The sequence below is a fragment of the Rhinatrema bivittatum genome, chromosome 1 (genome assembly GCF_901001135.1).
Source record: "Rhinatrema bivittatum chromosome 1, aRhiBiv1.1, whole genome shotgun sequence".
NCBI classification, from domain to species: Eukaryota; Metazoa; Chordata; class Amphibia; order Gymnophiona; family Rhinatrematidae; genus Rhinatrema; species Rhinatrema bivittatum.
Genome location: NC_042615.1, coordinates 705173942 through 705192314, shown reverse-complemented (window position 1 = coordinate 705192314; position 18373 = coordinate 705173942). Strand labels below are relative to the sequence as shown.

At 41.9% G+C, this 18373-nt stretch overlaps 1 protein-coding gene across 5 annotated transcripts in view; it reads left to right on the top strand.

The window, feature by feature from the left end:
* Window positions 1-18373, top strand: part of ERBIN (erbb2 interacting protein) — a 716810-nt gene that overhangs the window by 315881 nt on the left and 382556 nt on the right. For all 5 annotated transcript variants that reach the window (XM_029576039.1, XM_029576020.1, XM_029576010.1 and 2 more), the window contains one exon: window positions 9310-9399. In XM_029576039.1, coding sequence (XP_029431899.1) covers window positions 9310-9399 — 90 coding nt within the window. The remainder of the gene's footprint in view (window positions 1-9309; window positions 9400-18373) is intronic.

Genomic DNA, 18373 nt, shown 5'->3' with positions numbered 1-18373 from the left:
ATCATTACACAATCCTGCAAGCAGAATTATCTACCCTCCTGACTGCCAGGGCCATCGAAAGAGTTCCCAGGCCTCAGTGGGGCACAGGATTCTACTCCCGATATTTCCTCATTCCAAAGAAAACCGGGGGTCTACGTCCTATCCTGGACCTAAGAAATCTCAACAAATTTTTAAGGAAGGAAAAATTCAGGATGGTGTCCTTAGGCACCATGCTACCTCTTCTTCAAAAAGGAGATTGGCTCTGCTCTCTGGATCTTCAAGACGCTTACGCTCACATTCCCATATTTCCACCTCATCGACAGTTCCTCCGATTTCTGGTACAAGGTCAACACTTCCAATACAGGGTGCTACCTTTCGGCCTTGCCTCAGCACCTCGAGTGTTCACAAAGTGTCTAGCAGTAGCGGTGGCACATCTTCACAAGCAACAAGTACATGTGTTCCCCTACTTGGACGATTGGCTCATCAAGAGTCATACACAGAGCGGAGCTGTCACTTCTCTCCATCTCACAATAAGATTGCTTCACTCCTTGGGATTTCTCATCAATTACGACAAATCCCAGCTCACACCATCTCACCAGTTGCAGTTCATAGGTGCAGATCTCAACACCATCACAGCAAAGGCTTTTCTTCCGAAAGACCGGGCTCAATCGCTCGTTCTCCTAGCACATTCTATTCGCAATCAATATACAGTCACAGCTCATCAGTGCCTCATCCTACTCGGACACATGGCCTCAACAGTTCACGTCACTCCCATGGCCAGACTGACCATGCGACTAATGCAATGGACACTCAAATCTCAATGGATTCAAGCCATTCAACCACTGTCCACTCACATCCAGATAACACCAGAGCTGAAGTATTCCCTTCTCTGGTGGACATCACCAATCAACTTGCTCAAAGGCCTACCTTTCCAACAACCAGTTTCACAAGTGACTTTAACTACAGATGCGTCCACCTTGGGATGGGGAGCGCACATTGCTCATCTGAAAACACAGGGCAAGTGGACAAAGCAAGAAGCCTCCTTTCAGATAAATTTCCTGGAGCTTCGAGCTATACGCTATGCTCTATATGCATTCAAGGACTGCCTTTCACACAAGACTGTTCTGATCCAAACGGACAATACAGTAGCCATGTGGTACATCAACAAACAGGGTGGTACGGGCTCGTACCTCCTTTGCCAGGAAGCGGCTCAAATATGGGACTGGGCCCTAGCACACTCAATCCTACTACGGGCCACCTACCTAGCAGGCATCCACAACACAGTAGCGGATCGCCTCAGCCGTCACTTTCAACCACACGAGTGGTCCCTCGACCCAGCGTTAGCAATCAAGATATTTCAACGCTGGGGTCAACCAACAATAGATCTCTTTGCGTCACATCTGAACTACAAGGTGAACAATTACTGCTCTCTCCTCTTCCGGCAGAACAGCTTACCAAAGGACGCGTTTGCCCGCCATTGGAACTCAGGCCTGTTATACGCGTATCCACCAATACCGCTCATAACCAAAACATTAGTAAAGCTACAACAGGACAAGGGGTCCATGATACTCATAGCCCCATATTGGCCTCGACAAGTATGGTTCCCCACACTGCTAGATCTCTCAGTCAGGGATCCAATTCGCCTGGGAGTAGCTCCCAATCTCATAACTCAGGAACAGGGTCAGTTGCGCCATCCCAACCTTCAATCCCTGTCCCTGACAGCATGGATGTTGAAAGCCTGATCTTACAACCATTCAACCTTTCAACTAGTATATCTCAGGTACTAATAGCTGCACGTAAACCCTCCACTAGAAAAAATTACTCCTACAAATGGAAAAGGTTTACTTTATGGTGCACTCAGAAAGATTTAGATCCTTTCACTTGCCCCACTACCTCGCTACTAGATTACCTTTACCATCTCTCAGACTCTGGTCTTAAGACGTCATCGGTAAGGGTACACTTAAGTGCAATCTCAGCTTATCATAACAAGCTAGGAGATGCATCGATCTCCACGCAGCCTCTCGTCAGTAAATTCATGAGAGGCCTAACTCACATTAAACCTCCAGTTCATTCCCCAAGCATTCAATGGGACCTGAACGTAGTTTTAACCAAGCTTATGCGTTCTCCATTTGAACCCATAAATACCTGTGACCTTAAATTCCTTACTTGGAAAACGGTATTTCTCATAGCCATTACATCAGCTAGAAGGGTCAGTGAACTACAAGCACTAGTAACTTACGAACCCTTCACGAAGTTCCTTCATGACAGAGTAGTCCTCCGTACACATCCAAAATTCCTTCCTAAGGTTGTCACGGAATTTCATTTGAACCAAACCATAGTTTTACCTACATTCTTTCCTAGGCCTCACTCTCACCAGGGAGAGAGAGCCTTACACACTTTGGACTGTAAACGTGCGTTATCTTTCTATTTAAACCGCACTACAGCCCAAAGAAAATCAAATCAACTGTTTGTGTCCTATGATCCAAACAAACCAGGTAAGGCAGTGGGTAAGCATACTCTGTCAAACTGGCTAGCAGATTGCATACAATTTTGTTATGAAAAAGCAGGCCTTACTCTCCAAGGGCGAGTAAACGCACATTCAGTCAGAGCAATGTCAACCTCAGTAGCACACCTTCGCTCTGTACCTATTCTGGACATTTGTAAAGCAGCAACATGGAGTTCTCTTCACACCTTTGCAGCTCACTACTGTCTAGACAAAGAGGGAAGACAAGATTCAGCATATGGACAATCCGTCTTAAAGAACTTGTTTCCAGTTTAATCCCAACTCCTTCTACATCCAACCTGCTGTGATTTCGACTGATTCATTTCAATAACAATACCTTACGGTCATTTCAGCACAAAATGAATCAGCCTCTAGCTTGCTAATCACCCATATGTGAGGACTAGCATCCTGCTTGTCCTGGGATAAAGCAAAATTGCTTACCTTGTAATAGGTGTTATCCCAGGACAGCAGGATGTAGTCCTCACGAAACCCACCCGCCACCCCGCGGAGTTGGGTCCGATACGTTTTATTATTTTATTTTTGGCTAACGCTATTGCTACAAACAAAGACTAAAGGGAGACCCCTGTGGCAGGGAATATCATGACATGCTGGGCATGCTCAGTAGGCACTCTGGTGCCAGTCAAAAGTTTCATAGAAACTTTTACAGAAGTTTTCCGTACATAGGGCTCCATTACCGATGTCACCCATATGTGAGGACTACATCCTGCTGTCCTGGGATAACACCTATTACAAGGTAAGCAATTTTGCTATATGAGCGATGTTAACCTTTACAATAAAACTATATGCTCCATGCATTACCCTCCATACATACTCTACTCATTCATACCCAAACATACCACTCACCATCCCTAAAAATAACCAACATGATCAGTTATACATAATTATGCACAGTTTAGGTTTTCATAATGTGTAGTCACGCTACCTCCACATGTTTCACAATAATCACAATAATATCAAACACAATTGCTTCAACATGTAAACTTAATAACACCCAACGAAGATCTCATTTCACCCGTCCATGCGGGCTTCTTCAGGGACTAACTATTCACAAAAGCGCAACTATACTGTCATGTTGATGCACTTGATACGATTAACTTCTCATGCACTGTCTGGATAATCAGGTATAATCTTCTTTATAGTGCTTTCATGAAGTTGGCATCACCACACATAGTACTAGGTCCTATAGAACATATAAAAAGCTTAATGTATTGCGTAGGATTGAACAGAAATATATTTACCAATGGAACACAGTTCAACCTTATGGTTTAAATGAAATGATAGAATGGGAAGCATTCTACGGGTAAGAATTGGTATTTATTAGCATTGAAGTTCGGTGGATTGGTGAGGCGGCAATTATATGGTTAGTTATTTACAGTATAACATCCATACAGAATTGTATTAACAATTATACATATTCAGTATGTCATATATTGATTCTGACAGTTATGGTTCAATTTCAGTGTGGGTTGGTTTTTAGAATATAGGGAGACGTGGAAGAGAAGATCTTTATAAATGGTGATTGTCATAAGGCGTCTTTTCTTGTGGTAGTGGTACGATGTTGATCAAGTGATGCAGAAAGTCCCGGATATGTGATGATTATGTGAGGGGATTCTCCCTTTTTCAGAGAAGCCCGGATGTAGGATGAGCATGTTGGGGATTTTCCCTTAAGTAAAGTTTGCTGAAGATATGACGTAGGTGGTAACAATAATGAAGGGATAAGCCAATTGGTTAAGAGTAATTTAAATTGACGCTGAAGAGTAGAGCCGGGAGAATATTGCAGTTGCACAGTGAAACCGGGAGAGTTTCCCACGTTCGTTATTGCAAGGTTGAGAGCAGTGCGGTGGACATCAGTATTTTGAGATGCCGGTTTAGTTCAGATATCCCGGGTAAGGCTTTGAAAGTGTTTTTGAATGTTGTGTAAACAATATGTAGTGATTTCCATGTTGAGGTTGGTTGACACATGGATAGAGGAAAGATCGCTGTGATACTTTGTATATCTGTTGCAGGTATAGAGGGCTGTAATAGCCTGAGAAGTGATAGTTTTCGTGTGAAGTTCATTGAGTGAAGAGGATATTCAAAGCATAAGTCTGATGTTGCTGTTTAAAGGGAGTTGAAACATTGTGAAGATGCTGGAACGTGGTAACAAAATTTCTTCTGCTGGCACAACTGATACTTTTGATGTTTAGGGTGATGGTTAAGTAGAATTAATGTATAACTTAAGCTTTTTATATGTTCTATAGGACCTAGTACTATGTGTGGTGATGCAGACTTCATGAAAGCAATATAAAGAAGATTATACCTGATTATGCAGACAGTGCATGAGAAGTTAATCGTATCAAGTGCATCAACATGACAGTATAGTTGCGCTTTTGTGAATAGTTAGTCCCTGAAGAAGCCCGCATGGACGGGTGAAACTAGATCTTCGTTGGGTGTTAAGTTTACATGTTGAAGCAATTGTGTTTGATATTGTGATTATTGTGAAACATGTGGAGATAGCGTGACTACACATTATGAAAAGCTAAACTGTGCATAATTATGTATAATTGATCATGTTGGTTATTTTTAGGGATGGTGAGTGGTATGTTTGGGTATGAATGAGTAGAGTATGTATGGAGGATAATGCATGGAGCATATAGTTTTATTGTAAAGGTTAACATCGCTCATATAGAGGGTCTTATGTATGAGGAGTTGTGAGTTTAATGTTTGTAAACATTTAATAAAAATGTTTTGTAGAGTCATAAGTTGCTGAGGTCCTCTGGTTGTGTGTATAGTGAATATTTAATAACAGAGGCAGTGCACTAATATTATTTACCTGTTTACCTCCCATATGGAACATTTAGCGGTTAATTGGAGCGAGGATTTGGGGGAATTCATTGATTTGGACTCCGTGAGCTTGGCTTTTACTCTGGCTCACAAACTTCTCTTGGCTGTGGATATGCGGGTGATCTAATTTAGATTGCTTCACAGAGTGTATATTACCAGAGTTCTTGGGGTTAAAATGGGACTTTGGTATTCTGATTTGTGTATCAAATGTAAAACTCAAACTGGGACTCTGTCACATGTTCACTCGTTGTGTTAAGCTTCAGGGGTTCTGGGACAAGGTCACAGACTTCTTGGATGAGGTTCTGGGGAGCAGAATTCCTTGGTCTGGAAAGTTAATATATTTGCATATTATTGATAGGAGTTTTTGACTCCTGCAGTGGGGTATGGGGTTTCTGGCATTGTTTGCTAAGAAAATTGTATTATCATGCTGGAAGACCAGTGATGCCCCTGAATTTGCTCAGTGGATAGCGCTGATGCAGAATACTGTGCAGATTGAGAAATTGCAGCAGAAAGACTTACTCCCATAAAGGGCTTTTACAGCTCTCAAAGGTTATTTTTTGCTATGGGGGAAAGTCTTATGGAAGTGTGGAGTAAACCATCTCCTCAAATCTGGTCAAGCTGGACCTAGCACTGCTTCCCAAACATATATACTGGAGTGAATGGGCGAATGGGGTGTGATAATAGTGTGTGTTGGGGGGTCTTGTTCTCTATTTTAAAATGTTTGAGCCTAAGGGATATTATTCTTGGGATATTTGACTTTTATGATTCTATGCTCTGATTTGCTATGTATTAGATTGGGTTGTGTGTTTGTGGCTCAATAAACAGATTTACAAAAAAAAAAAAGGAAAAGTAAACAAGAGTAAGAGGAAAAAGAAACCGATCTGGCTCTCTAAGGAGGTAGCTGAAAAAATAAAGGCAAAAAGAATAGCGTTCAAGAAGTATAAAGGATCCCCCCCCAAAAAAAAAGAAAACAGGGAAGAATATCTGTCAAAACTGAGGGAGACAAAGAAATAAGGAAAAGAAAAGATTAAATGGAACAAAGGATGGCCAAAGAGGTAAAGTGAGGAGACAAAACATTTTTCAGATATATCAGTGAAAGAAGGGAGATCAGAAGTGGTATAGTGAAATTGAAAGGTGACAAAGCAATGTGTAGAGAGTGAGAGAGAAATGGCAGAAATATTAAACAAATACTTCAGTTTGGTATTCATTAAAGAAGACCCTGGAGAAGGACCGTTGCTGGTAGACAAGATCATAGATGGGCATGGAGTAGATGAAACCCCATTTACAGAAGAGAATGTATAGGAGGAGCTAGGCAAACTGAAAGTGGACAAGGCCGTGGGGCTGGATGAGATACACCCCAGGATACTGAGAGAGCTCAGAGATGTGCTGGCGGGTCCATTGAAAGGACCTGTTCAATAGATCCCTGGAAATAGGCGTGGTGCTGCAGGATTGGAGAAGAGTTGGTGGTCCCACTTCACAAGAGGTGGCAGAGAGGAGGCTGGAAACTACAGGCCAGTTAGCCACACCTCAGTGGTAATATTAATAAAGATTCTGCTGAAGGAAAGGATAGTGAACTATCTACAGTCTGGTGGGTTGCTGGACCCAAGGCAGTATGGATGCAACAGGGGAAGATCCCAGCAGACAAATGATTGATTTTTTCGATTGGGTGAGTAGAGAATTGGATCGAAGAGCGCTCGATGTGATTTACCTAGATTTAAGCAAAGCATTTGATATGGTCCCACATAGGAGGCTTATGAATAAAATGAGAAGCTTGGGGGTGAGTGCCAAGGTGGTGGCATGGATTACAAACTGGTTGACTGATAGGAGACAGAGTGTAATGGTAAATGGAACCTACTCTTGTGCCACAGAGTTTGGTTTTGGTACTGGTTCTGTTCAATATCTTTGTGAGCGATATTGCAGAAGTAAAGGAAGGTAAAATTTGTCTATTTGTAGATGATATAAAGATCTGCGATAGTGGATATGCCTGAAGGAGGAGAGAGAATGAAAAGAGATTTAAGAAAGCTGGAAGAGTAGTTGAAGATTTAGAAGCTGGGATTCAATGCAAAGAAGTGCAGAGTTATGCATCTGGAGTATGGCAATAAAAATAAATAAATAAAAGCTGTATTTGATAGGGGATGAAAAATTGATGAACATGGACCAAGAGAGGGATCTTGGGGTAATAGTGTCTGGTGATCTGAAGATGGCAAAGCAATGTGACAAAGCAATAGCTAAAGCCAGAAGAATGCTGGGCTGTATAGAAAGAGGAATAACCAGAAAGAAAAAAGGTGATAATGCCTTTGTACAGGTCCTTGGTGAGGCCTCAGTTGGAGTACTGTGTTCAGTTCTGGAGTCCATATCTCAAGAGGGACAAAGAAAGGATGGAGGTGATCCAGAGAAGAGCGACCAAAAGGGTGTGCAGTCTTCATGAGAAGACCTATGAGGAGAGGCTGAAGGATCTGAATATGTATTCCCTGGAAGAGAAGAGGTGCAGGGGAGATATGATACAGACCTTCAAATACCTGAAAAGTTTGTGATGCACATTTGGTAAACCTTTTCCGTTGGAAAGAAATCAGTAGATATAGGGGTCATGAAATGAAATTCCAGGGAGGATGACACAGAACCAATGTCAGGAAATATTTCTTCATGGAGAGGGTGGTGAATACCTGGAATGCCCTTCTGGCGGAGGTGGTGAAGATGAAAACTGTGAAAGAATTAAGAGGCATAGGATAAACACTGTGGATCCCTAAAGGCTAGAGGATGGAAATGAAGAAAAGAATGTATGGGGGTAACTTGCTAGTGTGGTAGTTACTACCCTTAACCAAGAAGCCTTCATACTCTTGATGCAGCTCTGTCATGGCTCTCTGCTTCAGTGGCAGGGGGAAAAAGGGAAATTGGATTTGAACAGCAACCGAGGGCCCCGAACTTTACGGTCTGGTGAAACTAGTATGGGAGCAACTAAGCTTGATACTTTGATGAAACTCCAACATTGCTTTCTGTTTCAACGGCAAGGCATAATGGGGAATTGGATTCAAACAGCAACCACCGAGGACCCTGATTTTTACAGTCTGGGAAACTAGTAAACATGGGGGTAACCTACACGGCACAGCAGATACTACCATAAGCTTGCTGGGCAGACTGGGTGGACCATTTGGTTCTTTTCTGCTGTCATTTCTCTGTTTCTGTGATTTGTTGTATGCAGTTGACTTATGCTGCGGCCATTTATATGCAATAAAGATCTCTTTTCTTGAATAGTGGTGTTAAATATATATTTCTTTTGCAGATCCAGTTAAAAAACAGAGGGCTGGGGTGATGGGAAGAGAGGGGTTTTGGCAATAAATAGGCTGGGAGGAGGAGGCGATTGTCACAATTGTGGATAATGTCACCATAAAGAACATACTTCCTTCCAAATACTTTTCCCTTTATTTTTTTATATATATTACTTTTCAGCACTTCAAAACAGATTACATTCCCAATCAATTTACTAATTCATTAACTATTCATTAACTATTTGAATTTTACATAGTAACAAAATAATGTTTGTACATAAGGACTGTATGGCTCATCCAGGACCATTTTCCTCTGTCTATGCTATAGCTCTGCTTATCACCTTTGCTTGCCCTTATTACCACTCTCTTTGCTAATGAAATCTCTCATCTATCAGTGGTACAAACTTAAACTTAATTGCAGTTTTTTTTTCTTTTTGCACTGAAATACAGATTTCAAACTTACAATTTTTATCAGCATTTTTTAAATCTCCTTTCCCCTTATCTACTTATCCTGATATGTCTGTTTTATATTATAGATTTATGGAACACTGTTGTGAATTTACAAATGCCTACTTGCTACTGTATATAATGTAATATTTTGTCCTTGTTAGTCATCTTTGACAACATAATTAAAATATGTAATATAATTTAGAGAAATTAGCACATTTCTGAATGTAATGTATTACAAAATAAATGTTTGATATTCTATTTTTCTAGGCTTCCAGATGGATTTACTCAACTGTTGAACCTAACTCAGTTGTACCTGAATGATGCTTTTCTTGAATTCTTGCCAGCAAATTTTGGCAGGTAAACTGGACCTTTGTTGTATTAGTGTTTTGGTACTGTAAAGCCACAGAAAACAAAATACTTTGCAAAGAAGTTGATCATACTAAAACATTTTTCACAGATTGATTCTATATGTGTTTATTTAAAAAGCAAAAAAAGAAAAGTATCCTTTTGAAATGTGTTGGCTTTGTAAGTATGCTTGGATTGCTGCCCTAAAACATTCCACATCCAAAAATGATGAATTTAGATATCTAAACTTGTTTTCAAAGTATTGATCTGTGGGACTTTTTACAGATGATGTAGACTGACTGTATTCAGAATATTCTTCATTTAATTTTTTTACCCTCTGAGTTTGTGTACTTTTATTGTTCTTGGCCATTATAGAGTGTATTTAAAACTAGTTTAAATCCATTGCAAGATAGTTAGATGAGGATTGTACTCTGTAGAGGTGTTAATGCTTTGCTATTCTAATTAATTTGTTCTAGAGGAAGGCAAATTTACTGTCTTGTTGAGAGAATGGATCCAGCATTCTGCTGATATTTTTTTGTACTGAAGAATCAACTTAGATGTGAAGCTTTTCAATCATGGTATGCTAGTTCTTTGTACTTAGCTTTTCTCTTTTTCATCCTTATGAAGATTTTAACCATTTTTTATATATTCCCACTATCATGCCAGATTTAAATTGGCAAATTTGCTATCAGAGCCTCTGTATACATGACTAGCAAATCACATTTGCCTTTTAGTCAGGTCTTCTCTCAGGTTCTTCCACATCTCATTTCATGTAGGGTGTCTATAGAAAGTCTATACTTCCTTCTAAAATGTTCACTGTTTGACTTATAGCCTGGAAGTACATGTTTCCATACTGGGTCAGACTGAGGTTCTATCAAACCCAGAATCACATTTTCATTAAAATAGTATTTGTTCCATGTATCCATACATCTTACTCTACAACTGCCAAGTGAAATATATATTCGACTTCCTTAGAAAATGAAGTAGAAATGAAAACCACCTTCCTTGTACTACTTAGCAGTCTTACTGCCTGATTCACTATAACTTTTCTTCCATTCTGTATCTGGGGGAAAATACCTTGATGAATCAAGCCCTTAAATAATTAAAACTCTAGTGTAACCAATTGCCTTCAAAAGCATGCACCAAGTGATTTGGTGACACCTCTGTTAAGTTGTAATAATTCACATGACAGGATAAAATGTATTTATGTATTTCTTTAATTCCATTTGATATGTTCAATGCGGATTACAGTTGATATGTACTGCTATTCAATGGTTCATATCTTACCTGCAAGACAGACACTACAGTGTTCAAATTGGCAACTGCACCTCCAAAACCATTCCACTGCCACATGGTGTCCCCCAAGGATCCTCCCTTTCCTCCACCATGTTTAACATATATCTCCTCCCTCTTTGCAAGCTTTTAACCAATCTTGGTCTCCCACACTTCATCTACGCTGATGATGTGCAACTTCTCATACCTGTTAAAGATTCTCTTCAAAAAGCCATTGAAACCCTGAACTCCACTTTATCAGCTATCAATGCACTCCTGACAAACAACTTCTTGGCACTCAACACGGCCAAAACTGAGCTACTATACATTTCTCCGCAAAGTATTCACCCTCTTCTGATACCAGGTTCAAACCCCAACTCCACCGTTGCTTTCAGCCAACAGGTTCACAGTCTTGGCATCACTATTGACTGCCACCTCTCATTTAAAAAACACATCAACAACACTCTCAAATCCGGTTACTTCAAACTACACTCCCTCAAAAAAATCAAACCCCTTCTGCACCTCAATGATTTTCGCACCATACTGCAAGCATTCATTCTTTCCAAAATAGATTATTGCAACGCTATACTACTAGGTTTACCCAAAAGTACGTTGCTGCTGCTCCAGCTCCTACAAAACGCTGCTGCACGTATCCTCACTAACACACACAAAAACGACCACATCACCCCTGTTCTTAAAAGCTTACATTGGTTACCGAAAGAATATCTTATAAAACCCTCACACTGATCCATAAGTCCCTCCACAACCAAGACATGCACTGGTTCTCTGATCACCTCATCTTTCACAAATCAAACAGACCAATAAGGCAACAGCACAGGGCTACTCTTGTTATTCCCTCACCTAAGCAATCCAAACTTGCTTCCACCAGAGCTCGGGCACTTTCTTTAGCTGGGCCCATCCTTTGGAACAAACTCCCTCCCTTCCTGCAGCAGGAACCCTGCCCAAAAAAATTTAAACATAACCTAAAAACGTGCCTCTTCAAGCAAACATTCACTTAACATCCTCCCCTGGCACTTTTTGCACCCCTCCCCTGGCACTTTACAATTTGTAATTGAATTCCTTATTATTATTATTATTTTATTTCTATTATTATACCCCACAGTTTTCCTGTAAATAGCTCCTCCCTGTAAATAGCTCCTCCCTTCTTTCCTCATTTTTATATTTTATTTCCCCCTTTTTTCAGTTATTGCCCTTCATAAGTTAAGATATTGATTTTGTCTTGTTGTTAATTATCTATTCTGTTCCTTTTTACATTTTGGTTCCAATTTCTATGTAAAGCTCGGTTAGCTATAATTTTGTTTAATGTAAACCGATGAGATGTTCCCAATGTTCATCGGTATATAAATCTTCTAAATAAATAAAATATGTGCACAGTCTTGTTCATATACAATACATAACATATAACTAAAGTCAATAAATAAAATATGTGCACAGTCTTGTTCATATACAAAACATAACATGTAACTAAAGTCAACAAAATAAACATTTATCTAAACGTTTCTGTAAAAAAAAAAAAAAAAAATGCTTTCAATTTTTTTTTTCCTAAAAATTGTCAGATCGTGTTCATCACGTAACTCATTAGGAAGATTGTTCCACATGGTAGGGACAACAACAGAAAAAGTATGGGCCCTTCTGGATTGTAACCTAAGGGCACATGGATAGATTTTAACTGTCTCTTTTTGGGGTAAAATCAGCAGTTCCAGCAGATTCTGTCTGCTGGATTGTGTATTTTAAAGCAAAAACCCAATCTTGAGTCCTTGAATATTCTTTGTCGTATGGTCAAGATAATTAAGACCCTATCTATATCGGGCCATACTCTACTCTAAACTGGATGTCTGGGCAAAGAGGAGACTGATCATGGAGGCAACCAAAAGGACAATGGCAACTTTTGAAAGGGCCTTTTATATACTTATATTGTATTTAGGAAATACTTTTATTAGCAAAATGTCCAATCTCTAAATCTGCAAATAAAAATTTGAAAATTTTTTGAGAGAATTTTTTTGAAAAAAAGTTTTGGAAAGAGGTTGTGGTTTCATATTTTGTACATTATAAATTGGCAACTTGCCAATATTCAATATTTTATAATCATTAACCTTTCAACCACCTTCCTATGTTTTAATAGAAAATCCTTCTTTAATCCAAAAATACCTTAATTTTAATTTTTTTTTTAAAGATAGGCTGTTCTTTTCCTTATCTTGTTTTCTGCTACACTGTATTCTTTCATTTGTTAACTATTCCAATATATCCGAGCTCTTATTATACCATTCTTATATTGAGCATATTCCAAACATGATGTTCCTTCATTCCCAGAAATTGTAGTCCCAGACCATTATTCAAAGCTTATCTTGAATCTCATTTGAAGTGTGCAAAGGAGCATTTGGGTGATGCAGCAGCCATGTGGTAGTATATAAAGTGCTTAAACTGATATTCAAGGCAATTTTTTTTTCTTTTTTTCAGTGATAGTGTTTGTCTTGTTGTGGCATTATATTGAGTTCAACTTTGAAAGAGCTACAGGCTTCCATGGTGAAGACTGAGCAAAAGTGTGCATGTGACAACAATATCTCAAGCACTTCATAAATCTGTCCTGTTTGGTAGCAGGATGGCAAGAAGGAAGCCATTATTTATTATAATTATGTACTGCATAATCAGTTAAAAATAGTAAAAGTTATTATGAATGTGTTTTTATAATTGTGATCCACCGTGAATTGAGGATTCGTTAGGAATGCACATCTTTTAAATAACATAAATGTGGTTTAGAACAAGTCACATTAAAATAAGCATAAAATGAAATCACACCACCATTATTCAAAGCTTATCTTGAATCTCATTTGAAGTGTGCAGAGCATTTGCGTGATGCAGCCATGTGGCAGAAAGTTTTGTGATCTGACACAAGCAAAATATAATTTTTGGACCTGAAATCAAAACATTGAACAGCATCTGTACTGTGAAGCATGGTGGTGACAGCATCGTGTTATGGAGATGTTTCTCACTGCAGGGACTGGGGCATGTTTCAGGCTAGAAGGGACAATGAATGGAAAAAGTACAGAAAAGTCATTGAGGAGAACCTGGTATCCTCTGCAAGAAATCTGAAAGTGGGACAAACGTTCTTTCAGCATAATGACCAAAAGTACGCTGACAAAACTAAACTAGAGTAGCTAAGGAACAAAAAAATAAATGTCCTAGAGAGGTCCAGCCAGAGCTCAAGCCAATCAAAAATCTGTTGCATGACTTGGAAGATTGTCCATCAGTTCTCCTTAAGTAATTTGACAAAGCGTGAACAATTTTTTGTAAAGAATGGTCTAATTTTGACAAATCTAGGTGTGCAAAGTTGGTGGAGACCTCTCGCTAAAGACTGTCAATTGTAACTGCTGCTCAAGTGCTTCCATCATCTATTGGCTCGGAGGTGGTGGGAGGGGTGGTCATAAAACATTTATTGGTAAAGAACATGCACATAAAACATGTTTTCTGTGCATAAAATATGATTTATGCATTTAAAACAACTGAAAAGATTCACCACACAGGCATAAAGTTAAAAAAAAATGCTTCTCATGGGGGCAGGCACCTAGCACAGTTGTCATTGTGCACAAAATTATGTGTACAACTCTTTTATCGTTATGTAAGCTCTTTAGGGAAGGCACCTAAAATAGCACAATTCACCTTTGTGCAGTAGTGGCTGTCTGTGCAGTTATCTGTTGCTGTCCCTTCGTTCTTCTCCAGTTTGCTATGTAAGGCCTGCCATCACCCAGTTAGGAAAATCAGAAGTATGAGGCAACAGCGATAGACGATTGTACATACAGTGACCCCTGTACAATGTTGACAGTTGTGCTGCTAAATGAGCCTTCTCCAAAGAGCTTGCCTAATGTTACGGTAGGGGTCATGATATGAAATGTCAGGAGTGATGATTCAGAACCAACGTCGGGAAATATTTCTTCACAGAGAGTGATTGATGCCTGGAATGCCCTTCTGGAAGAGGTGAAGACAAAAACAGTAAATGAATTAAAAAAAGGCATGGGATAAACATTGTGGATCCCTAAACGCTAGAGTTGGGAATTAAGAAAAGGGTGCATGGGGTAACCAGTATGGAGCAGCAGTAACGACCCCTAACCGAAGACATGGGGATTACTACTACCCTTAACCAATTAGATTATATAATTGTGACGCAACTGCAGCATTGCTTTTTACTTGGCCAGTGGGGGGAGGGGGGGGGAAGGAATTGGATTCAGACAAGCACTGCTGGGCCCTGACTTTTACTGTCCTGGGTACTGATACGGAGACATTAGGGAAAAAGTTCAGGACTGCTTCTATGTCCCAAGTCCAAAAGCAAAAGCATGTTCAAGCAGCAGCATTGTATGAATTATCAAGAAGACTATTCACCCTGTAAAAGTGTTACTAGCAATAGTTTTGTTATGGGTTTGACAGTTGCTTGGTTTTGATTTTGATTTTTAATATTAATACCCTTAACATAAGGCTTGGAGGTATTCTCACAGGACAAGCAGGATGGTTGTCCTCACAAATGGGTGACATCGAGGATGGAGCCCACCACGGAAAACTTCTGTCAAAGTTTAAACAGAACTTTGACTGGCCCCTACTGGGCATGCCCAGCAAGGCACTGACCCTGCAGCCAGCAGGGGTCTCCCTTCAGTCTTCTTTTTTCCGCGCAGCAGTTGCCACGCGGTGAAAGGAGCTCTCTTACCACGTTCCTGACAGGAATTCGGTTTTTTTCTTTCCGAAGAAAATTTGCCCCTCAGGGGTCTCCCTTCGACAAATTTTTGTCACCTCCGCGAAAGCCGGTAAGTTTTTTGCCGATTTTCATCGACTGCCGTCGATTTTGGCCCTAGAGGCCTGTTGGCACTTACCAATCCCGCGGCTAAATTTGGCCCTAGGCCATGGCGACGGGGTTCCGTCGTTGTCCGGATTGCACCCGGACTATGTCAATCACAGATCCCCATCGGGTCTGTGTTCTATGTTTGGGAAGTGAGCATGATGTCCTGACTTGCACTAAATGTGCCCTAATGACACCTAAGGGTCGTAAAGCCAGGATGGAGAAGATGGGGCTCCTCTTCCATGCACCCACCCCAACGCCATCGATAGCATCGACGTCATCGGAACCGGCACCGTCGAAGTTGCACCACCATCGTCAACCCTCCGGTGACCGTCCTCCACCGATGACTTCTCGGCCGTCGACTCCTGTCCCCTCCCCGGATGGGCGAGGAGATCGGAAGGATAAGCATCGCCATCGACGGCACAAGTCTCGGCCCGTCGAGGATCCACAACCATCGACCTCTGAACAGGCCGAGCCACCGACGAAAAAGCCTCGGTCAGACCTGGCACCGTCCACGTCTCGTTCGCAGGCACCGAGGAAACCCTCACCCTCCCGGGGTGCGGGGGCCGTGATCCCACCGGTTACGGTGGTACTTCCGGCCCTGCCTCAGCCTCCCTCTCCCGTCGAGCCGGGTATGGTTACCCCTGGTCTCCGGGCAGAACTGGACCGGCTGGTCCAGGAGGCCATCGAGAATGCGATGCGAAGATTCCAGCCGCCTCCGGCACCGATTCCGGCACCGCCTCAGGCACCGACCTCAGCACCGACTCTGCCACCGAGGAGGGAACCGACCACCGAGCCTCTAGTGGAAGCGTTGGCACCGATACTAAATCGTATGGAGGCACTCATGCGCGCCCTTCCATCAGTGATTCCAGTAGCACAGACTACACCATCATCTCCGGAAGGACATTCATCGACAGGAGAAACACCGTTCCGGATTCCCCCGTCCGGTGTCGTTCCATCGGTGCCTTCACATACCTTTCCACCGATTTATCCTTCGGCTCCATCGATTCCAAGATCGGCACCGATTCCATCGGTACCCCCGAAGCCCTCGATGCCGTTCACAGTTCCGCTTGCAGCACCGATTCCATCGATGCCTTTGGATCCTCTACCAGGTCCTTCAGGACTGCAAGCCCTACATGATCCTTATGATACCTGGGGTGATGATACATCTTCAGATACAGATTTACCATCCCCACCATCTCCTACAGAGAGTAGAAAACGATCTCCTCCTGAAGATCTCTCCTTTATAAATTTTGTAAAGGAGATGTCAGAAATTGTGCCTTTTCAGCTGCAATCTGAGACCGATGACAGGCACCAAATGATGGAGCTGCTCCAATTTCTGGATGCCCCAAAAATCATCGCTTCCATCCCCATTCACCAGGTATTTCTGGATCTTTTAAAGAAAAACTGGGAATCACCTTCATCTGTGTCACCAGTTAATAAAAAAGCTGACTCAACATACCTCGTTCAGTCAGCACCAGGATTTCAGAAGTCTCAACTGGATCATCGCTCTGTTGTAGTTGAGTCTGCGCAAAAGAAGGCCAAGCGCCTAAAACCACACTCTTCCACTCCCCCTATCAAGGACAACAAATTCCTTGATAGTGTGGGCAGGAAAGTATATCATGGGGCTATGTTGATATCTCGCATAGCTTCATACCAACTTTATATGACTCAATACAACAGAGCTATCCTTAAACAGATGCAGGACTACGCTGACACATTACCGGACCAATACCAGCCACAGCTTCAAGCCCTCCTTCACAAAGGATTTGAAGCTGGGAAGCACGAGATCAGAACGGCCTACGATATCTTCGATGCTTCCACGAAAGTCTCAGCTACTGCCATCTCAGCCAGACGTTGGGCTTGGTTAAAATCATCCAACCTTCGCCCAGAGGTCCAGGATCGTCTAGCCGATTTACCCTGCTTGGGGGACAATCTGTTCGGAGAACAGATTCAACAGATTGTGGCGGAATTGAAGGATCACCACGAGACGTTGAAACAACTTTCGTCTGTTCCATCTGAAGTATCCTCCAAACCACCACCTAAGAAGGACTCTAAAAAGTCATTCTTTCGGCCACGTCGTTATTACCCTCCGTCGACTAGGCCTCGTCCGGCTCGATCCTCCACCAGACCTCAGCTACGCCAACCTCGGAAACAAAGACCTGCTGTAGCCCCACCTCCCGGGCCTGCGGCAGGCCTTTGACTTCCCGATACGGAGCACATGCCATATCCCACTCCCCCACATCCCTGTAGGGGGTCGTCTGTGCCACTTTTTGCAGCATTGGATACGGATTACCTCAGACCACTGGGTGCTGGCAATTATCGCACAGGGTTACCACCTCAATTTCATAACTCTTCCGACAGACTCCCCGCCTCTTCAAGCATGGAGTCTATCCAGCCACTTGACTCAATTACAACAGGAAGTATCCCTTCTTTTGCAATCAAATGCTATAGAACCTGTCCGTCCCTCTCAACGAGACAAGGGATTTTACTCCAGGTACTTCCTAATTCCAAAAAAGTCAGGAGGGCTACGTCCAATTTTGGACCTTCGGGCCCTCAACAAGTACCTTCAAAAAGAAAAGTTCAAGATGGTAACCCTGGGCACGTTACTCCCTCTGCTGCAAAGAGGGGATTGGCTATGCTCCCTCGACCTCAAGGACGCTTATACCCATATTGCGATAACACAATCCCATCGCAAATATCTGCGGTTTCTAGTAGGCCGCGACCATTACCAATACCGAGTACTACCTTTCGGTCTGGCATCTGCTCCACGAGTCTTCACCAAATGCCTCGTAGTTGTAGCAGCATTCCTCAGGAAGGAAGGTGTCCACGTATACCCCTATCTGGACGATTGGCTAATCAGGGCCTCCA